Below are 24,287 nucleotides of genomic sequence, written 5' to 3' on the forward strand. Positions count from 1 at the left end.
TGCTAACACTGTGTTGGGTTAAGTTGCAGACAGGCATTGATTATTCTGAGAAAACACGTGTTTAACAAAGTTGTAGCTCATACATCCACCCAGGCACAGCTCTGTACTTTGCTTATACACTTACAGTGCTATTAATCCAGAAAACACACCATATGTAATGCAGAATTTAATGTGCATAGTTCAGAACTGAATCAAGGTAGATCTGATATTAACTAAACCCAGAGACTGATAAACCAGGAAAGTAAAGTAAATAAGGAACTCAACTTATGATTGTCATGCATGCCAACATTTTCACAACCTTTACTTACATGCTGATTCATTAATCAACTAGTGCATGACCACAGATATCTATCTAAAAATACCCAGACCCTATGCACATGTATGGAGGCCATGACTTGATACGTCCTTTTCCTGCTCTGCATTAAATAGGCAGAAGGTTCAAGAAATGCAATGCCAATGGCTGATTTTACTGTATTAATCTGTTTGCACTAGATTTTAGGTGCTTTCAGCCAATTATCAAGCACTTAGTAATGACAGTAAATGACAGATGTAGTTTTCCTCTACTCTCCTGCCAGAAAGACTTGTGGCTTGAAGCTGTCAAACATATGACATTAAAGATGTTTATGTTTGACACTTTTTTAGTTTGTCTCTGTTAATTTCATCACCAGTAATCTGTCACTGCTATCCATTGGTGGAACAATCACATAGATCTTTTATTTAAACTCTTTTATTTAAAGAGTACCACCAACACCATGTTGTAGAAAGACTTTGTTACAAGTAAAAGTTCTGCATTCAGAACTTTTACTGACCTAAAATGTGAAAAGTCTAAGCATCAAAATATACTATATATACTACACATACTATATATACTATATAGTGCTCAGTATGCAGAATGGCCGATTTTAAGAATTGTATATGTCATATTATTATTAAAGTTATTGATGCAGCAATGTGTCAATCAGTTTACTGTTGCAGCTGGTAATGTCAGGACTAATTTAAAGCACTTTATACAGTGTTAGGTTGCTTATGAATTTTATGCCAGGACTGATCAAATCTTAGCTTTCACCAATGATATTGCATCATAATTTATTTGTTGATTATATTTTGTTTTTTTTAATCTGAAACTGTAAAGTAACAAGTAACTGTAAGTAACTGGACCTTTCCTACTTAAAGGCATGTAGGAAAGGTCTATTTTAGCAGTCGCAGTGGTTTCACGGTTGCTTTAATCATGTTTAGTGTAAAACTTTTACCACATACCTTTTGTGGTCGTTAGACCTTTTTTTTATTTTTTTTATTTCTCAATTATATTTTGTTATATTAATCTGAATCTGTAAAGTAACCACAAACTGAAGGTATTAAATATATGTAGTGGAGTAAAAAGTACGATATTACTGAATAGAGGTATAAAGTAGCAGAAAATAATAATTAAAGTGCAAGTACATCAAGATTTTATTAAAGTACAGTGCTTGATAGGGCTGCACGATATGAGGAACATATGCAATATGCACTTAAGTTGTTAAATATCGCAATAATGATACTACTTGTGATAAATGGATATTAAAGTGTACAGTACTCAGTTCTGCCATACTGCTACTTTCAGTACACTGCTAACATACAGTGAATTTATTGCTGATAAAAAAAGGAAAGGAAATTATTACCATTATTTTTATATTAAATCAATTGAACATTGAGCCGAACACAAAAAGAAATTATTATAAAAGTCGATAGCTGCATTTTAAAGTGCAGTTTTTTACTGATACTCTTTCAACTTAATCAGTTATCCCTTACTGTAATATTGCATTCTTTCATGATGTGTTTATTGGGCAAGTTGACATTGTAATGATGATAAAAAAACAACAACAATATATTCTGCAGCCCTTGTACTTGAGTAAATGTTCTTAGCTACTTTCCACCACTGCTGCCTTTTAAACGTTGCTTTATTAAACCACCATATCCGCTCTCCTCCAGTAGATGGCACTCTAATACAAGTGTTTGTTTCTCTTCTCAGCCTGGCCTTCCACCTGGAGATGTTGCGGCAGCAGCTCCCCCCAGAGAAACACTGGTAAGGGCTCACTATTTAATACAAATTACTTGACTGATAAGACAATATGGACTATAATAACAAAATAATTTAAGTGTGCTTATTTGATGTAAGTGCATATTAGCGGCAGGTTAGATGAAATAACAGCCACATTTAATTTAATCTCATTTAATAAAGAACAGTGTTTAATTTATTACACGCTAATTTTCAAATATTGATAAATGCTGCATGCCATGATCTCAGCCATGAACTATTAATGCCACAGAGTATGTAGGTTTGTACTTAAGCAGCTGACTTCACTGGTCAGATTGGTCTGATAGTGTGCTAACCAGTGAAATCAGCTGCTGTCCTGTTTGGAGAGAATGAAAGTCAGCACACTCCTGGCAGCTGATGACACGTAGTTGAGGAACAGTGAGTTTGTTTTTTTATGATCTAGTGACTTAAAGAAGTTTGTTTTCATCTTTTCATCAACAAACTACTTTTCTTTGGCTAATCAGATGATATTACACATTCCCCAGTGAGATCAAGTGTTGAAGGCTTCCAATTAGCAGCCAGTCACTTTAGCAACACACTGATGTCCCCAAGCCCATAATGAGAGTGTACTTCATGTTCCGTGTCTTTAGAGACTAAAAAGCATGTAGGAAAGGTCTATTTTAGCAGTCGCAGTGGTTTCACGGTCGCTTTAATCATGTTTAGTGTAAAACTTTTACCACATACCTTTGTGGTCCTTAGTGAAGCCCAGTTGTTTCAGTATTGGTGATGGCCCAGGATTGGGTCCAGGACGTTTCTGAATTAGCTTGTTACTAGTCAGTGGTTACAACTAGGGAAAAAAAATACTGTTTAAACAAACTTTGTTTTAGTGAAAAGAAAGTTTCCGTACTCATTCTTGAAGATGCAGTCTGTTTTAAATAATATTTAACGTGCTTCCTTGTTGTATTGTATGTAGTATTATAATTCTAAGAAACATTATAAATGAATATGGTTTTATTCCCCCTTAAACTCTGGAGTCTCCAGAGTCCTCATAAGTTGTCCAAGTTGTGAATACACGGAAAGCCAGTAACATTTAATGACAATAAACATCAGTTGTTTTTCAATAATGTGTGAAGGGAAGTGTTCATTAGACATCGCCCGGGCGGCTCAAGTGATGACAACGATTATAGCCAGGACTGCCTCGTTGCTAAGTGGGATGGAATACATCCCAGGTACATTCACTGTCCTTGTATGGACACAGCATCCAGGTTATAGGAGTGCTGTATTGTTCAGCCTACATGTCTCAATGTCATTCACCACCATTCACTCTTCATCCTCCCCCCATCATCCCTTCATGCCAAGGCTAATTTAATCCTGGGGTTATTGATTGTGGGAGCATTCTCCCAGGCTTTCTTTCAATTTACTTCAATTTCATCATCCCAGTGCGCTTCAAGACTGCCTCCTCAAAAAGGGAAGAAATTCTTGTTATGAGGGTCCTGATTCGAGACTGGTTGACAAGTCTCCCCGCACCACCACTACCACCACCACCACCCTCACTTCCAGCCCCTTTTCTCCTTTCTCTTTTTGATGAGCTGCTCTTTCCCAGTTAAGTGGATTATTACAGTAGGGATAATTCTTGTCACATGGCATTATTTGGATGAGGTGAATAATTGAAATTTATGTCTGAAAGGATTTTATCTGGATGAGAGGAAAGGGAGTGCTGGCAGGGTTGGGAGGGCAGAGAGAGAGAGAGGGGGGGGGGGAGAGAGAGAGAGAGCGCGCACACGTTTGTATAACATTTATGTGCACATGTGCATGTCAGACAAGCCAGTGTGTCAGGCTGGGGACACCAGTCATGTTAACAGGTTCTGACTCACCTCGCCCAGATCAGCAGGCCCTGGCACACTGCATGGCGTGGGCTCTCCTCTGTGGCAAAAGGGCCCAGCTCAGGGGCCGGTGCCACAGCCTTTGCCACCATCCAGGCCAGAGGGGGAGGCCTGGACCTGTAGTGAGGGAGAGAGAAAAAAAAAGGGTGGGAGAGACTGTTTGAGTGTGCGTTCCATGGTTGACTGGTATACCAGTCGCTGCCAGCCGCTGCTGCCGTTGCCTCCGGCGCTGCTCTTTGCTCGCTCTCACCCCGACTTGCTTCGTCTCTGTCTATAACCCCCACCCTCCTCCACCTTCCACTCCTCGTTGCCATGGCCATTACCCCTGCCAGTCTTTTCCCGGTGTCTCCCTATAGTCTTTGAGCTCTCTCCCTGCAGTGACACCCAGTGCTCACCCCTCGTCTACTCCGATCAGTCAGTCCTCGTTGCCATCAAATCCACCCAAATGCATCACAACAATAATTATTGTTTGATCACATGATAAGAAAACAGGGTCAGTTCTGAAACCAGGAAGTACGTCACCACAATATCCAGTAGCTTGTGAGTATATTGTTATATGAGACTAACTATTGTGTGGGATTTAATTTAAATGTTCCTCATTGTAAAAGCTGGATTCCTCATTGTAAAAGCTGGATTATAGTCATTATTATTATTTGACTGCTCTGAGTGAGTAAAAATTAACCTGCTTAGCCATCAAGTGCACGTTAAATTTTTTTTTTTTCTCAAAAATTGAGTTTAGATTTTTAAAAACAATTAAAAATATGAAAAAAGATTCACAGCCACAGTATTTTGTCTTATTTGATATGGAGATCAGGGCTTTAACAAAAAATATTGATTAATCTGCTGATTATTGTCTTGATTGTTCTTTTGTGTCTAAAATGTCAGAAAATATTTTAAAAACACTCTTCATAAGTTACTAGGTGACATCTTCAAATTCCCTGCATCAGTCCAAAAACAAAGATTTTTGTTTTATTGTCATATATGACAATAGAAAAGCAGCAAAGCATCAGGCCACAGTCAGTTTTTTGAGGATTTTGATTGTGAACATCGATCACAAAAAACGTAACTTTTTTTTGCTGCTGTGTGTGAATATATAAGTTATGTGGATGTGCAGCTGATCTACAGAACAGTCAACCCCTCACTAAATAAGATTCAAATTCTTTTGGGGGTATCGCTGTCAGAATTCAGCCTGTCGTTTACTCTCCGCATACTGAAAATCACAGGCCCTGAATTAAAGGGTGTGTGTGTGTGTGTGTGGATGCAAGCATGTGGTCTATGTGTTGCAGGAGGTGCATTTGTGCCATTTGCACACCTCTGTGCATGCATATGGGCATACGTAGTGTTAACTGGGTGTGCGTATGTATTTAGGTTTGGGGGTTTTAGTGCAGCAGAGGGAGGGTGGTAATGGGAGGGGGAAAAGAATTGTGAGAAGAACATCCCCGGTCTCACAGCAACTTCAAAAGCTCCCCTTCCCCAGGATATTAAGCGACTGTGATGAAAAATTTAGCAAGCGTTAAATAAGCCGCTTTGAAGTGATCTGTTTTGGCTCAGCAGTCTCCAAATTTCCGTAGCCCCTCTGCAATAGCCATCACACTATAGAGGGAGAAAAAGGGAACAGTGTGTTAAGTGCAGAAGTTGTGGGGGACCTGGCAGGTTGGCAGAGGACGTGCCAACAGTAATCGGTCCAGCCAGCGACATGAAGGCACTGCCGCTGCTACCGTCCCCCTGTTGTCTTTTTCTGGCTCTTTTTCTCCTCGTTTCACCTCCCTCTCCCTGACTGCTCTTCTACTGAGCCCCACGAGTCACAGGCAGACAGATGTTCCTCATATGTTAGCTCTGAGAAGAGATTTTTTTTTTTTTTGCTGCGCTTATGCGTGGGTGTAACACAAATGTAACACAGTGGTGATACCAGGAAGTCAGAGGTTACTCTCGGGTCTTGACTCAGTTATTTTTTTGTCCTTAATGACTTCCCTCGTGGAACATGTGTTTGTGGAAATATATGTCCTTTTAACACCAATCTAACCTCTGCGTGTGTCTTTTCTTCACTGGACTGTAGGACTATTATCCAAAAAGAAAAGTCCAAAAAACTTGAAAATACAGTAAATTTTAAGTGATTTGAACCTTTTTACATTCCCACCAACCATAAAGCAAAAATAACAAGAAGTTAATCTCTTATTTGATCATTCATATTTCAATTCATTTCACATTCATCACTTTCAAAACCATTATTTTAATTTTTGAGGACTCCAGGTTTCAACACGCCCCAAATTAATTATTGGGGCAGAATAAGAAATGGGAGCCAGTAATGAGTCTGGTATGGTAACTCCATTCTGTCAAGAAACTAGGCTACCATTTAGTTAGTCAAGGGAACCTTCTCTGAGATTTTCCTTTTTTCCTCTTTGCTCATTACTTTAATTGTAATTGTAATCCTTTATTGGAGCTGTCTGCAGTAAAGGAGAGTTATGGTCCGAGTGGGGGCGCGAGCCATAGAGATATTTCATGATTATTGGAGAAGACGGTCACTAGGTGGCAGCCACTAGTTCGGCCTCGCTGTAATTACTGGGTGGGAAGTGATGGCGAGAAACTGTATGTGTGCATGTGAGGGTGTGTGAAGAGGGATTTTTCAGATTCTAACACACTCCTTGAAAGAGGAAAGTCGAATAAAGCTGCCATCTCACAGTCAATAGAGTCAGTATCCCATCACATTGAGTGTAAACATGCTGCACACTGTGCAGAGACACAGAACAAAGGCATGTGTGGAAAGCATCAGCCCTTACATTTGTATGTTTATTTCAAATAAGTTCACTTATTTTGTGCTGTCTGAAACTGTACGTAGAGTGATGTGGGATACAGGTGATGAGATGACATCAATTGTATTTTATTTCCCATGCACATAGGTTTACATGTGAAACGTCTGTACACCACAGTTTGTTTCAGTGGTCGTGGTGAAGTTTTCTCTTTGAAAAGCATAAAAGCTCAGTTCTCTGTTTCTCAGCGCAACACTCATTGTGCATCATGCGCTGTTTGTTTCGGTGGTTAATGATACAGGAAGGGCCCTCCATTTTATTGTTGCTGTGTTGCACTTTTTCCCCTCCTCGCCCAACCCGGCAGCCAGCCTCCTTAGAGGACTCTGTATGAATTCTCACTGTCATGTCCAAGGACGAGTGGCGCAGGGTCAGCTAATTGCTTTTATGATTATGATTTCACGTCAGATTTATCGTGCATGCTCGGAGCACATCTTCCAGGTCCTGCCGACGTTGCTGGCTCGGATGGGGAAAATGAGTTTACAGCTTCTGGCTGTGACTTCTTGTTTAAGTGCAGGTCACACTTTTTGACTCATTAGAGTTGAACGCAGAGGGTGAATCACACAGGCTTTTCCTGTAAAAGCCTCTGTTTTCTATGTCAGTAAGTGTAGTTGTTTTTCTCATATTTGGCCACAAAAGAGCATTTCTTCACTTTGTCTTCAACATGTGCTGAAGTTTGGAGGTCATGATGAGCGCGGAATGACACAGACAAGGATTTTTGGTTTTTCTGTCTTTTGAACTTTTTACGAGCCATAAATCTCTCGTCTTCATTTCTGCTCGCAGATGAAATCATTACGCTTATTCCCCTCATAGTATGCCAGAGTTATCAGTTGCCTTCTTTTTGATGTTGGTGACTTTTTTTCCTCTGATGGTTCCCTCCCACCTCTTTGAAAATGATGAGCACAGATGAGTCCTGCCCATTTTGTAGATTTTATTTATTTTGTGGTTTCTGCCTCATGTGCTGAGCCGGACTAGATCTGGATTGTCAGCCCCCGACAATAGCGCCTTTGTCTTCGGATTTTGATGAGAGCGCTGAAAATCCTTTAATTCACTGTAAAGTTCATAGTAAATGAAGAAGAAGCTGTTGTCAGTGTGTGTCAATAATACGCATATTTTATGTAGATAGAGCCTCATGTCGTGGCCCGTGGCTCGTGATTTGTTGCAGTAATTTGACCTCGCTCTCACCTTCCTGGCTGGGCCGCAGTGTGACTAGTGACAGATGCAGCCTGGGAATATGGTTTGGATAGTTTTCCAATGCTCTGAGGAATGTTAAAGCTAGTTTTACCCAAAGTTCATTCTGGAGACACATGTAAAGTCTGTGATTAAGCCGAATTCAATAAACTTTAATGAATACTTAGGGCTTTATTTGTAGGGTTTTCGTCTCAGCAAGTATATTAATGTAAACAGCATGGTAACAGAGCTGTAATTTCCTATTCTCCCACAATTTAGTGAACTGTCATAATATGTTTACTTAAGAAATGATAGAAATACGACACCAGTTTAATTACAGCGTAGTCATTTTGCCTCAATATACTTGGGAAAGTGGCCTTATTGAGCCGAGCTTCCTTTATACTCTCTATTCTGCTTTGTAATTACTTCAGCTTGATTTATTGTCTTTTCTTTGTGTTTATGGTTGTAAACTGCTCGAGTGAGTAACTTGGTCTGAGAGTGGCTTGTCTCCTCGCAGCGAGGCTGGAAATCTCCCGATGAATCTGAGATGTCTCCGCTGTCAAGACTGCTCACATCGCTCTCAGCCTCCAATGTCACTTTCAAGGCATAATTACACAAGTTGTGTTGATTAGTATGAGAAGCAATTACGCTGGCTTTCCGCTGCAAATGGAGAATGTGATGGCTCTTGATTGACAGGAAGCATCCTGGCTTTAATAAGTAAATGACTATGGTAATTCAGGTACTGAGACCCTTTGATTTGTCAGCATCTTTCTAATTTTTGTGATGTCCTCTGATTTTAATGAACATGAATTTGATTGAATCCCCCCTTCATTTCCCCCTGTCCCCTGCACCCGTCTGTCTGTCTCTCGCCTCTCTGACCAGCAAGTGCTCTCACGAGGGAGCCATATGCTTACGCTTCCAGAGCCATCCTAAACAATCCTGCTGCCGCTGCCGAATTATTTCTCTGTGAATGAATCCAGTGTGTGTTAAAAATAAAACAAGGAATAAATGAACAACAGGCAATTTTGCCACACTGTTCAAAATGCTTTTTAGCACATCACGCTTTCACAAGTGTGGAAATCAGAGGAAAAATTATTTGTAATTGACACTTTGGGGAACATTTTTTTCTCTTTTTATCTGGCTTCCCAGTAAGTTATTAGCTGTTAATTTGTCGGCAAGCTCCCCTACAGCGCCAGATATTTGTTCAAATGCTGGGATCCCCTCAGTGCATTTGTAACTACACTTCTGAAAATGCTGCCCTATCCAATTATGTAATATAATACTGCCTTTTAGGCAAGTTTCTTTTAATTGAATAATATTAGTTCTAGCTCAGCGTAAGCTATTGGAACAGCAACACTCAAAAGAGCTCCTCATACTGTATAAAATGCACAGCAGTCTGCTGCACAATGTCGTCTGCAGGTTACTCATTTTATAGATACACCAATCTGAAAGATGTAAAGCTTCAACACAAAGATCTGTGTTTTTTAGATTTTTTGAACTGAAGCCAAACATTTAAATAATGCTGAAATTTGATTGGCTCAGTCCTCAGTCTCATATTTCTTTCTTTGTTAACCACAGTTGGCCTAATCAAGTAATTCCCTGTTTGTCTTAGTAACCCCCTATAGAGTCATACATGCATAAATATAATAAAATAATTTGCTCTTGCACTCCCTAGCCCAGCTGTAATTTATATGGATTGAATGAGTGCTGCATTGTGGAAAAGCACGAGTGGACCAAATGCTCGTTTGTCACCTCTAATAAATGTTGGAATGTAAATTATGAAGTTATGCTTCAGATGTAAATGCACTTTATTCCAGTCCTTTAATGTAAACAGCCCACTCCAATACATTAAGGGGGGCGGGGGGAGGGCAGGGGGGGATTTGACTTGGAATTTTGACTGTTTTCACAATCAATAATAAACACAAAAGAGCCTAGATGGGGAACGTTAAAACATATCTGAAGTCTGGTTCATAAATTATTGCATGAAAGCAGGCTTGTACACCAAAAATGTAAATACATTAATGTTATTAATAATGTAGTGACTAATAGTTCTATCAAGACTGTAATAGCAGTTTAATGGAATATGACAGCAAGAATGTATTACACTTCTTACATTTAGACGGGACCTCACATGACATTTATCAGGGATTTCTGAAACAATTTTTTTGATTATTTTGTTAAGTTAATTGCTTCTTTTCCCCCCCAACGTCTTCTCTGGGTGAGGGGCAAAAACGGGTAATGGATATTAATTAATATGTGTCAGTTTTCTGGGTTTGATTAAAAATAATGAAAGCAAAATGCTAATGGGATTTCAGAGTTTCTCAGTGTGTGGCGCCCTGAGATTGTGGCTTTATCTGGGGAATCTGGAAAAAAGAGATAGTGGGCTACTCTCCAGGCTAAAATGAAAGTGACAGAATACAGAAACTGAGATAAATGATCTTAAAACCAGTAAAAAATAGAGCACTTAAGTGAAAATACCGCACTCTAATTAGCCTAACTTTAGATGTGTGATACAGGGGTGCGTTGACGGTAAACTGTGAAGTTTTCACTGTGTTTTAATAAAAAGTTAAATCTGGCTCGCGATTCATCTCCTCTTCTCAGGATGACGCTATCCTCACCTGCAGACAAACAAGTTTTTTTTTTTATCTGAATGAAAAAAAAAAAAACGTGAATCATTTCTGACAAGTTGCTGTCTTGGCAAGTTGTTCTCAGGCTACTGTGATGTGTCTCTAATATATGGTTGTTGTTTTTCAGAGAGGTTAAAAAAGCCTGTATGTTTTTTTTTTCAAGTGGTTTTTGGCCTCTCATTAAAAATTAGACACCCCTCATGCTTCTTTAAAATTGAGCTTCACTTCACTTGGCAGTGATTATAGCAGGACGCCTAAGCCTTCATCCATAGTCCACTACAGTCAGCATGGAGAAACCCTTGCCAAGACTTCTTTGTGTCTGTATGCAGTCTTCAGCAGAAAGAGGACTTTTAAAAGCTATCATTAAGGTGGGGCACAAGTGTAGACCAGCAGTGAAACAGAGGCTGGCACAGTAAAAAAGCAACCATAGCCACTTGCACAACTGACAATTATCCAACACCTGGACTGGCTCCCCTCCCTGGCATGTGCGTCAAGACTGTCGACTTCTTGTTAATGCAGTGATTAACAGGAAGATTGCATTTGTTTTCCTGTGCAGCTCTCCTGGCAGCGATACTTTGCTTTCTCTTTGATTAAAATAGCAGATGGATGAATGCATTGAAGCTCTGTCATGAACTTCAGAAGAAAGGGTGAGAATGGGATGATAGAAACAGAATAAATAGAGGAAAGGCTGAGGCCTTTTTGTCATTTTTATTTTGTGTTTACTGTGGAATTTGGGATTTTAAGGGAGGTTTTGGTGGCTGCAATCCTGTGGAAAGAGCAAACACTCTTTGGTTGTCCCCAAATATGAGTCAGTATCAGATTTTTGTATACGTCCCCTTATTACTCCCTCTTCTTCCTTGTTATTTACTGTCACTGCGTGACTTGCCTCCTGTCTGTCCCACCTCACGTCTATTGGACTACGTCATAGTTGTCTCCCCTTCCACACTGTGTGGAAAGTAGTTTTAGGTATCATGGGGACGGGAAAAGGGGAAGTGAAGGGGCTTCGTCAAACAGCCTGTACTTTTGAAATGCAGAGAGTGGCATTGTCATGTGTTTTCTGTGTCAAGGTCGACAGAAAATGTCAGAACAGGTGCGCGTCTGCTGCTGAGCTGCTTGCCAACTCAGCCCCTTTGCTGTAACACGCCACCCCGCGTGACATTATAATGGTTCACTGTGGGTTGTCTCCTCTCCTCTCTCTTTTGGAGGAGTCTGGTAAAACATGTATTTTCTCCCGTCACCACGTGAGTTGATGCAGAGTTCAGACGGGTGTTGACGCCTAAACTTTGACCACTGCTACTGATTGTCACGTAGTCACAAAAAGTATGGGTGCTGTGCAGCAGTGACGTGCAACATTCCTTTCTGATTACTCCTTTTTTTCTGGTGTTTTGATCTGATTAAATCTTCCTATTTTAGGAGACATACTTTCAAAGGAGGGGGAACGTGTTTTGACGTGCTTTTGTTTTGTTTAGATTAATTACAGGTTATGGCCTTTGTAGGAAGAAGACAGTACATTAAGTGCCTATTTAGAAACACTGTAAGAGAGAGATCACTGAAAATACATCTGAAACAAAATCAGAGATCTAAAGAGAGAACATAAATGTAAAAACATTGTGTGACGTCCGTGATTTAAGACAGACGGATGGAGCTGTAGGAGGAGAAGGTGTGCTGATTTGTATCATTGTCACGTCACATATAGTTATTCACAATCTGCATCAAGCAAACATGTTGCAAAACCTGAAAATTCTGTCTGAACTTCTCAGAAGAGGTGGATTACGTTAAGGTGCGGCATAAAGCAAATGTCACACAAGCTTTTGTCACTTTACGACATTTTACAACCAATGAAATCTCCAGCGTGTAGCCTCAGTGGCTCAGAAAGGTTGAAATGAAGAATTATTATCCGATCTGACGGGCTGTCGTGTTTGTATCCTCTCTGGCATCGGGTTAAATGAGAAGAAAGAGAACTGCTACTTCTGCGACCCTGATGAGTGTTGTTTTCTGACGCTGTCAGCACCGCACTCTTTTTATGCTTATCCTCCTCTGGAGGTTAGATTCTTACTGGCAGCTGGAAGCCTCCAGAAAAGGCGAATTAGCCAACATTTTTCTTTGTCACTTACTGTGATCAGGAACAGACTCTGCCTGCTCTCTTTCTCCAAAACCAAACGGAGGCCTCATGCTCTAAGTTTCCTCCCTCATTTGATGGTGATTTCACTCTGGCTTATCTGCCGCTGTAGATGTGTGGCCCATTGTCTTGGCAAGTGTGTCTAAATGTTTCTGACAGGTCTCAGTGAAAGACAGGCCGCAAGGGTAAACTGCCAGGCTTTCCTCCCCCCTTTGACTCCACCCGTTCCACCCCTGACCAGTAGATGGCGATGTTAATCTTCTCTGGCTCCGCTCCTTCCTTGACGCGTCTCCCTTAACACCATCCTTCTCCTCTCCTTCTCTCTGTGGCACTCGCTGAGGAAAGTCGGGGTCTCACCCCGTGTGGAGGGTCATGCCACCAATTCCTGGCCCCCTTTGAAGACCATGAAATTGCTGATCCAAGACGCACGATTAGTGCATTCAGCCTATTGACTGGAGACGGGTTGACGCACGATTATAATGTCACTGGAATGTCACAATCTGCCTGGTTGTCTTTGTGAGCATACTCTCATACGGGCGCACAGTGTACCCAAGAAGGAATAATTTGATCAATAAAAGGACACCTCTCTCTCTGTTGTCACTGGCCTCTCCATTCTAGTTTTATTAGTTAATTTGGCACGCTGAAAGGACTGCACACAAAACTGATGCCATCTCGCTGCATCTTCACCCCAGCTCCCTGCTTTATTTGCCTATTGCAGTGGTTCACTTGAAGTTGCTTTGCTGTGTGTGTATTACAGGGTGTGTGTGTGCGTGTGTCTTTGGGTGGGTGCTGCCTCAGTGAGAGGAGCAGTTTGGATCAACAGAGGAGGATAGGCTTGTCACTGTAAGTTGCTTGTGACGGAGGCGGCTCTCCTTCTGACACCACAACACAACTTCTGTGGTGTGTCGCTTGGACACAAGCTTCACGTTGTTTGCTGCTGGTGCCGCTTGCGTTTTGCCTCAATCAACTAATTGAATGTGAAAGGCTGGCGGGCCTTGATGATATGAAGGACAACACACAGAGCGGTGGCAGTTTTAAGAAAAGCCTTTGTGTTTGTCTGTGTGACTGTAGCCGGTTGCTTCTCTCATTTCTGCTCACAAAAGAACTTTCCGCTAACTCATGGGGATCAGTTTATTGTGGCTAAAAACTTGTATTTCAAAATGTAAACAGTTTTTATTGACCAGTTTTTGTTCCTTTTTAAAGATATGTATATAATGATCTTGTAAGATAAAATGGCTTGAGTGTGTAATTTGTCATTTTTATGAAATTCAAGTGAGCAAATGATGAGTGACCAAAGTTTGTTCATGTATTTCATGTCTCGATTTTAAACAACACTTTAGATAACACGTGTATAATCCACTTTATAAGCATATTTTCAGTCATTCTACTATGTTTGATGATGGGCATTACTCGTAACAAAAGGCACATGACTTTCACTATTGTTTTTGTTCATTTTTAAAATGGTACACAATTATTTTTGTTAAATAAAACAACCTAGATATGTCATTTTTATGCTCAGAAAATTAAAGTCAGCAAGCAACGAACAGTTACCAAAGTTTATACACTGTTTTATTTTTTTTATTGCATTTTAAACATTTTTTCATTTCTCATTTCCAAGCCAAAGTATAACCACATTATTTAGCACGTTCCCCTGATCTAAAGTTGCATCGTGAGCACTCTTGTGTTAAGTAACGCTCATCCCCCTCACTGAAGAGCAGTGCTTGTCACAGAATGTCATCATTGACTGTAAAAGAAAAAAAGAAAAAGAAAAAGAAAAGCTTCGAATTACAGGAAAGAGGCACTGCATTAAAGAACAAAGGAGATCGATGGCAGTACATTAAATTTTATGCGAATGAAAAAAAAATCAACTAATTAAAATTGATTACTCCTGCTTTGTAAATGTGTTTCTGAATTAAATTATTGTATGAAAACATTTTGACCAATCGAGGAGCTGAGGAAGTATCCATTACTGGATTGCAGCTGAGAAGGGGCTGGAATGTTTTGTGGTGGCTAAGTAGTTTGTTGTGCTCCGCTGCGACTCCCCTCTTGCACCCCCACTGCTAAAGTGCCATGGGTTAATCTCTGATGACCCTCATCTCTCAGAGCGGCCCCAGACTCATGGTTTGGGCCTTTTACCTGAATTAAAAGGAATTTGTGGGCTATAGAAGTATTTTTGTCCAAAGTGGGTGAAAGTGAGGTGTCACCGACGGAGTCGCTGCTCTTTAGTCATCGGGGCTCTCGGGGCTCTTAGGGCCCCGCTGGGGACGTCCTTATCTAAACAGTCATCTGTCTCGCTAGTTTAGCAAGGGCAACCCCGGGCAGCACGACTGACAGTTACACATTAAGAAATGTCAGACTGGGCTTCATACCATATCTCCCAAGCTAGTTTTGAATTGGCTGGATGCCACATGTTTCTCTTCAGATTTAGATCTCACCAGAATAAAAGAAATGCTTCACTTTGTTGTTGCTTCATCCTGTTTTTTAAGCGCTTGGCTGTAAGCATGAACTGCTGTTTCTTTATGCTGCACTAAAATGTCTTTGTCTTTTTTGTTTATTCAGATCTTGAAAGAGGCTGAATTATTATTATTTTTTAAACCAGAAACTTTAAAAACACACACTTGTTGACCCTATCTTTGAGTTTGTAGACATATCATATCTTAAATTTACAATATGACCGAAGTAAAGCCAACACATGACATCATTATTTGCACTCAACATATTGAATCATAAAATGTGTGGCTACAGTTTTGAAATATAATTTTACACCATAGTCAAAATTGTCTGTCTCCAAAACAGAGGTGGGGGCGATGAAGAGGGCAACTTTTCTTTTTTCCCTGATAGCCTCAGTATAACTCCCCAGGCTGTATTTATCTGCACAGTTTTTACAGTGTGATGGTGTCCTCGCCGGATGAAATGTACTTTAGCCCCCAGTGTTTCTTACCGCTGAGCCTACTCAACTTTTCCATGTTTGTGATGACAGAGCTCTGATAGGGAAACGCTGCTGAATGGAAAGTTTCGTCTGTACATGCAGTGGACTTGAAAAAAGCTTGATTTCCGTCCACCAACCCCCCTTTACAAAAATTGCATAATGTGCTTTTGATGTCATGATTGTAGCCTTGCCCATGGCTCTAACACTGACACTGATACAGCGCTGTATGTTATTTTTAAACCCTTGCGACGCAAATGTCAATGAAGTTTTCCATGACCCTTTTTTCATCTCTGTTGACTCTAATGTTTAAATTTCAAAAGTTACTTTCATGCGATAAAGGTTGACCAAGCTCAGAAAATAAGACACACCAAACCAAACCTCTGTATTTACCCCTCCACTTACTGTATCATTTAAACACATGTAAAAGTAGGAGTAAACTAGTTATTCAGAAAATGAAGAAAAACGCCCTTTTATCACCAGAACTCCCTTATCAGATTTTTAGTGAAGTTTCGGTAATGGTTGTTCATTTAATTTTCTCACATTGCAGCTTCTGTGAAAAGCTCTGCCCAGACGAGAAGAAGACACAAAGACACAAAAAGTTCCTTTTGTACAGTCATTGTCAGAACGGTTCAGCTCCAGCAGAGCTGTTGAAGCTCCTGCAGTGTCTGAACCAGAGTGGATGTGGAGGTTAGCTAAACGGTCGGGTCTGCACCTCGCTTCCTGATGTCTCTCAGGGTCAATAATTCCCTATTGCTGCTCCCATGAGGCCTTACTTCCTCTGCTAAAGGTCACATCAAGGCGGGAAAGATGTCACAATTAGAAGGGCATTTAAAGCTGCTCTTTTAAAAAGATTAAAAAGCACTGCCGGCCGCATCAAGCAGTCAGGCGACTAAAGGAAACACAATAATTGCATTAAAACTTCATTCCTTTCTGGTCAGGCTCTGGTATCAGAAAGGTATTGGGTTAAGTCATTTAAGACAGCTGCCCCTGATAGCAAATCATCCATGAAAGCACCAAATTAATATAGGGCTTCATTTTTCGCCGTCTCTCACTTTCTCTCGCTTTCTCTCGCTTTTGGTCCTCCCAACGTGTGTTTGGGGGGGAAATTTGAGACCAGCCTAACACAATTTTTGTTCATGTCTATCAGTCTGTTATTATATCAGGGGCACTTCTCCTCAAATGTACAGGCCGGGGCAATTTGGAATGAATTGATTCACACTGAGGCCGAATCTTATACTTGCTAATGATTTCCTTTTAGCCCTTCCATCGTATCCCCCCATCCAACTTTTAGTTCCATCATGTCCTCCAAATATCTTCATTGTTGCAGACATAATGTGTACATCGACGATTTCGTGGACTAGATGACATGGATTAAGTTGCATGGGAATTTATTTTTAAGTATATGTGACATTTTTACCAGTGAATTGTTGTAAAATGTGTGGTGTTTTAATCAAAATGTCTCAAAGTATCTACCATATATCATTATAATCAATTATTTCTTGGATGTCTGACTTTGTATCATTTACGTTCTTAGTTAATAAAACAACAACAAAAAAAGTATCTTCTAAAGACTCAGAGATCAACGACATGCGCTGAAATTTCAAGAAAGGAAAGTCACAGTTGCAAACACTGCATTTTGGCCTTATAACACTTTCAGTTCAGAGTAATTGTTACTTCACCGGTTAACCCGTGGTTTGGTTGGCCCAAATAATTAAGACTGAAAACAAGACTCTTGAATCATATCTCATGAGGCATCTTATAAATATGTTGTGGTTCAGATGCTGTTCTCCACTTTATTTCGAATACTGAAACTTACTGTACTGAAACCACCCCAAAGACACACTCGTAAGGCATACAGTGCGCTGCTGTTTCAGTACAGACCGTCTGAATTTCCCAACTGCTCGGATCTGAAACCTCATAATGCACGCCTGCAAAACATCCAGGTCTTACTGTATATCGTAGTTAAGTGCTGTTACTAGTTAGAGCAAAAATATACAACTGGTTACATAGATTCTTTCAGGCGTCCAACCGTGTGGTTCGAACATAATTGGATTCCATCCTCATTTCTCGCAATTTAAGGTATTGCAATTGTAATTTTCAGACGAGTGCAGTGCGAAGTCTTGTCCAATTCAAACTCAATAACATCGCTGTAATCTTGTCCGTTCATCAACTTCACTCTCTTTAAGTGTGTTGGTTAATGTTATCTCTTCCTATGATTGAGTTTTCGCCCTCTTTTTCGGCTTTACCTGACACTTTATTGGTTATCTGGTTTGTAAAGATTATTGCTCTTAACATGGAGCACTTTGGTGCATTAGTAGTCGAAGCTTTACCAGAAGCTTTACAAAAGAGCCTAATTGTTGAATTAATCTAAATGATTTCCAAAAGGAAGGAAATGCACCAAATTTGTATTGTAGTTATTTACAGTGCGGACCCAAATGTGCCTTGTGCTGCCATCCATCTTAACCCCCTAAAAGCCCAGTTGTGTGCTACCCAACACTATAACTGGGATGATCCATAAGTCAATAACAAGACAAGACTGAAATCTGTGCAATGTGGTTATAATTGATTGAGATGTCTGGGTGGAACTTGTGCAAAGCATCTATGTCATCTGCTAAGAAGTGCACTTTTCCTCTCCCTGAAGATCTACCACTACAGTTTTAACCAAATGGACATTTGCCTCATTAGTTTGCCGCTGAGCTGGCTGCGGTCCTCACTAACATGTCATACTTATGCCTATTAACATTGACATGATTTTCCTGTCAATGTTGTGCTATTGAAATTTTAAGAGAATGTAAACAAGGTTTGCTCATTCAGCATATTCTTTCTCTGTTAGGTCATTACATCTCTCAGGGGCTACATCACTCCGTTATTTACTGGAATAAATATTAAAATATTAAGTTTCCAGCGTGTTTATTATCTCTGGTTTCTGCCTTTTAACTCAAGTAGTCTCATTGGCTCACTTACGTGAACAGTAAGAGCTTTGCCAAGAGCAGGATGATTTTGTCTTGTTATCAAAGGGATATTTTCTCTGTGTTTTGACTGTATCTTTTGGCCCACAACATCAGTTGGGGGTTCACCATGCAAATGGTTTAATCTGCTTGTCACAATGAAGGTTCCGGGTGACTGACTTTAATAAGCCCTCAGCATATAGAGATACAGGAAATTCCATACCCCTTGCGTAACCCATATGTACATCAAGGTCACGGTAGTGTCACAGTGAAATGGTAGATTAGTGTGTAAATAAATTGTGCCGGCATCCTTTGGGGATGAATCTGGTACATTTTGATAATATGCACTGTTGAAGTTTTGTTGCTGCACATATCTTAAAGTAGACTTACAGAATAGTATAATTCTGCAGCATGTATGTGGCTGCTGGCTGCATGGTACTTTCACGTGTGCCTCGATAAAATAAAAGCGTTACGAAGTTGCTTTTGAGCTTGTTTATAGCCTTTGAAGGACAAGTTGAATATATTTTCATAAGTCTCATAAAGTTGCCTGTGCCGTGATCCTCTGCTGTGCTGTGTGTTTGTCACAGAAATCTAGCTCTTTATGCAGCCTCGCTGCCACACCTACCACTTGGACAAGTTTAAACTGCAATTCTTTTGGACTGAAACAGGTTCATAGTATATGCAATGCATTACCCAAAACGAATTACCACTGGCAGGGCGCTCAATCACTTTGTATCTTTCAACACTAAGAGAAAAGAAGAGTAATCAAAACCTTTCAACCTATTAGAGGGATGACTTTTACAATTGAATCACGGGGACCACAGGTGCGATAATAAGTCATCTAAACCTCCCCTCCAGTGTGTTTCCCCTTTCTCTGTGTTCTTACATATTTATCTATTTTAGGAGGCGCCACTTCATGGCGCCCACTTCAAATTTATGTTTTAATGCCATTTGAGGAAGATTTTTTTTTTCTCTCCCTCCAATTCTTGGAAATGCATACTGGGGTGGAAAATTAAGGTGCATCTCGAAGGAAAACATAATAGAATCGATGAACGCAGTGCACTTAAAACTACTGATGTTCTGATGCTATTTAACGTTCTAGTGCATTAACGTTTCAAGTCATTACAACATTCAGGCTGGGTGATTTGATCATGGCAGGTTTTTAACTGGAAGAATTACAGAAGTTTTCAGCCTAGGATTCTCAAGTTATTAGATACAAATGATCACCTCCGCATTAAGTATAGATTTTCTTCCACTGCGCACTTAAGAATGGAAGTTTGTCTTTAAGAGGGTAATAGCAAATTAAGCTCCATACTCCATTTGTCCAGCACTCTTGATGGGCTAATTTTATAACTGCTGATTTGGTCATTCCCCACATTTAGCTGGAAAGTGGTCAGGTGGTCTTTCTCCTCACTACTGGGTGTGGGGGCTTAGAAGCAACTATCAGATGGAATCCATTTATGTTTCTCTCTTTTGTCTGGATTTATAACGAACCTTTTCCTTAAAGAAGGTCTAGACTGTTGTTTGCACTGTTGAAAGCATCACTTTCCTGCGCACCATATCTTCTTCCTCTCTCATAATGTCATTTTGAGAAATTAAATCACATTTGTCTCTTCACAGATTTCCACTGCTGTAAAATTTCTACAGAACCCAAACGTACGCCAGAGTCCCTTGGCCACTAGAAAAGCCTTCTTGAAGAAAAAAGGTGAGACATTTAATTTGTTTTTGATTTATGTTGGATGCAATTCAGGAAGCCTTGAAAAATGCAATATATATTTGTCAGAATATTGTATTAACATTATAATCCATATGTGTTTGTTAATAAAATGTGGTTGGCCAGGGATGCACACACTCTGTCTTTTTTTTTTTAGGGGGGGGGGGTAATATTAGTCTATAAGGGTCAAAGGTTGTGGCTGTAGCTCTTTGCCCTGGGGGTCTAACAGGGGTCGATTTAGCTTCAGAGTGCATGATTCAGGCCCTGTGAATAAATGACACACCAGTTGGGATGCTCCTTTGGGTTCAGGAAAATTAATATTGACAAACTCCCTCTGCATTTTCAATGGAATTATCAATATTGCCTTCCAGCATTTTAACCCTTTTACTTAATTTAACTGTTATCGTAAATTTGAGGCATGACACAGGGAGGGTTTTCTAAGCAGGGATGGTGGAAATGTTTGCTGGCTCTTCAGTTTCTTTGCAATTCATTGAGATTATTTCTGACACATTGTTTGTGCAATAAAACTTGCAAAAAGCTTTATTACTCTGAACTCATTTAAGTCGGTTCAATATAAAGCGGCAGTGGAAATGTGCAGTGTTGTGCCATGTATTTCTTACAGCCGGCCTATGGCTGAGCAGTGACAATATGTGCAGAGAGAGTACGTGGCTTTACCTCAGATAAGCTCTTTGTGGTGAGTTTTTTTGTTGCAGTTCTTTGCAAAACATTTCTGTACTTGAGGGACTGTAGCTCTGCACAGCTGGGGGACTTTGCCTCCAGCATTAGAGTAGCCAAACAGTGAAAAGTGAGCCTAAAAGCTCCATGACAGGGGAAGGTAACCTGAAACCAAATCCATGGTTGCCGGCTGCTACTACACACATCTCATGTGGCTCTAATGACTCTTGATATCTTTTGAAATTTCTTTGTCTTTGCGTCTCATTATTGACAACTAAGGCATGTTCATAATCCACTGTTGGATATCTCAAATGTAATAAGGCCCCATCAATACTAAATGATGTCATGCTACGCCACATTTTCGTCTTACTTTCCGCTTTGTAGTAAACTCTCACGGAGCTCTGCTATCCAAAATGGTTTGCTCTTACTGCACTTTAAGTCCATGAAATATGTATGACGCTTTAATGCAGATTTATTTTGGAAAGTCCGTTCCACTGTAGATCTAAACAAGAACCCTCGATTTGCATAAGGACATTGATCTCAGGGAGAGAGAGGGTAAAGAATGAGAGAAAATAGAGCAATGAAACACTGAGCACTCTGCTGCATTCATAGGATAACTCTTGACTTGTAGGGTGTAGTCATTCAGCAGTGAACCTGGAAATCCTGCACATTCATACCTGAACTTCCCTGACTTGTTTTAGGAAAGTACTTCACTATAATTGCATACTTTATTAAACCTTCTTTTCTTAAGTTCTTCAACACACTAATTTCCCTCCTTGAGCAGAATTTGTCAGTGTTTATGTTACAGGAAATTGCATCAGGAAAAGGCTCATTTATATAGTAATTATCTAACTGATCATCATTAAGTTAACAACTAATTTGAGCTGAAACTAGTGTTAATCATGAGTCAGATTTAGGTTTTCAAATGACTACTTCTTCTTCATAAAAATGTTCATATGTTGATATAAGATGTTGCCAGATTATGATCGGTCATGGTAATTGCCGATTAGTTGCTACCTTTTCGGTCTCACTTGAGCCATATTAGACTTTTGCATAGAGGAAGCAGCAGGCCAGTACTCACAGTTCCCCCGTTTCTGTACCCAGCGCGTATTGTCCTCTCAACCCTTCGACCTAGAAACTCAATCATCCTCCTCCTCCCGCAGTCACCACAGCAAATGTGTCAGTCTTAATTTCTAATACAGTTTAATGTCATATTTATGTAAATACTTCTGGATTTTACTCTATATTAACAGCCAGAAATGTCAAAGCACACATAAAATGAAACAATACCATCTCTCGGTAGAGTGGATTTTAAATTGGATTCCTCTTGCTGCCAGTACTTACGCTGGACAGCTGATGAAGGGGAAAATAGGGCCCACTTTGATTGCATGTTGCAGAATCTTTACACAATAATCTTGCTCCTGCATATTATTTCCCTGCCCTAATCTGCACTGAAAGATGCCTCTCTTGTTACATGTCCTTTTTTCCAAAGAGATCCTAATAGTGTGGTTTATTTCAATATTCATTGAAAAATATAATTTTCTGTTTTCCTTCAACTGTCAATTTCAGGTTATGAATTGGCAATTATGCAGTCCAATATTTCTAGCTGCCCTTCTTGAGTCCTTGTTGAATAAACTGGCTGAAATATTGAAACTTTGTCACTTAGACGTAATATAAATCAACATTTAAACCCAGATATTTTTTCTTTCTTTCTTTTGCAGAGGAGTTGGGAAATGAGACGCATTTAAACTGTCTTGCAGCCATCTTGAAGCAATTTCGCTTTACTTGTTCCTTGCCAAGATCAAGCGAATTTTATTGCGATTGAGTGAAATATAATGTGCTCCATTCTCATCTAGTGAATTGTGCCATCTATGTCCTCTACAATTAACACGTGTAACAACTAAAGAGCGTTGGGGCCCCATTTTGGCACCACCATTAAGCCTAGACAATTAGCAGTTACACACATAATTACCAAAAAAAATCAAATTCTCAGGACAAAGTCAACAACATTTTCCAGCTTTCAACATGTCACTTTGACCGTGGCCCCTAAACTGACATCACTCAGCCGCTCCCAGATTACAAGACTGAGTGCAATTTGTTTTGCGAAAGTAAAGCACAGAGTGTACACGTGCGTTGTTGCATTACAGGTAAATACAATATTAAATGCATTACAGGCACAGTACATTCGCTGTCAGTGAGACATAAATGATGGCTTGACTTATTTCTTTTTTATGCCGTCCCAATTGTTATTGAGTTGAATAAATAATGCTAATAGATTTCACCCTGAGTAGAGGGCCAGTGATCGAGGGTCACAGGGAACACAGGTAGGCTGTTGGTCTATTACCATACCTGGTTTGAAGGTAAGGGTAAGGATAAGGTTCATCATCCCCGATATTAATAGGATGCTGTTTGTAAGTGGGGTTATGTGACTCACCTCTCGGACAAAAATGACAATGACCAAGGCCTGCATAGAAGGTAAAGGGATTGATGTGGTTATAAATTACTCCACGGCGCCACCTAGCCGAGGCCTTGCCTGCTTTGTCATCAGTACAAGGCGATAAAGCAGGGAAATGAGAGCAGAGTCCCCTTTTTTAATACATAAATGAATACTCTATGAGAGTGGTCATTATTTAGGGCATGCTGTTTTCCAGCAGTTGTACCGAACCAAATGAATCTCCCTCACCAGCACGGCGCGAGAAGTTGCACACGACTTCTTAACAACCCATTGACCTCCATCTATTTATGACCCCTGCCATGCCTTTTTTTTTTCTTTCTAAATACGATATTCAAAATGTAAGTAATTTTCACTCAAGGGCAACTTCATAATTCAGGCCTTGGGACGACAGTGAAAAAGGCATTCACCTTTTACCACCCAAAATATTTTAGTAAGCAATTTTTATAATTGGCTGTCCGGCCTAGGTGTTGACCCATAAAGTCCAGAAATGCCAGAATTGGAGAAATGGATTTAATGTAAGAGCCTTGCTGCCTCTTTGCCCTTTAAAAATACCCAGAGAATATGAGCCACTGAAAATAGAGCTGTAAATAACCTGACGAGCAATGGGTTTTCCTTTAAATAAATACCGATCAGGTTTATGTTGAAAGACAATAGAAAACGTAGCCCAGATATGCAGTTTACAGTATTTATAGCTGTAATATCGAGGTGCCAGCACCGTAATTTCATGCCCCAATGAGAATGGCAAGGTCAAAGCAAATGCTTTGGCTGAGCATCTGCTAATACGGTGACTCATAAACAGGCACTGCGTGTATCAGGTGCACCAAATAATACAGTATAATGAAATACAGAATAGCTTTCCATTATTGTTCTTTTTTATGGTGTCGTCATTAGGTGTAATTTATGTCTTAAAAAATTCATCTCCCCACAGGTCGATCTGAAATGGGGGTCC

The 24,287-nt window shown here is 40.1% G+C and overlaps 1 protein-coding gene across 1 annotated transcript in view; it reads left to right on the forward strand.

The window, feature by feature from the left end:
• pex14 (peroxisomal biogenesis factor 14) overlaps positions 1-24,287 on the forward strand; it is a 53,535-nt gene that overhangs the window by 514 nt on the left and 28,734 nt on the right. The window contains exons 2-3 of the mRNA XM_050063951.1: positions 2,009-2,062; positions 20,115-20,199. Of these exons, the coding sequence (XP_049919908.1) occupies positions 2,009-2,062; positions 20,115-20,199 (139 nt within the window). The remainder of the gene's footprint in view (positions 1-2,008; positions 2,063-20,114; positions 20,200-24,287) is intronic.

The sequence above is a fragment of the Epinephelus moara genome, chromosome 16, assembly GCF_006386435.1.
Source record: "Epinephelus moara isolate mb chromosome 16, YSFRI_EMoa_1.0, whole genome shotgun sequence".
NCBI classification, from domain to species: domain Eukaryota; kingdom Metazoa; phylum Chordata; class Actinopteri; order Perciformes; family Serranidae; genus Epinephelus; species Epinephelus moara.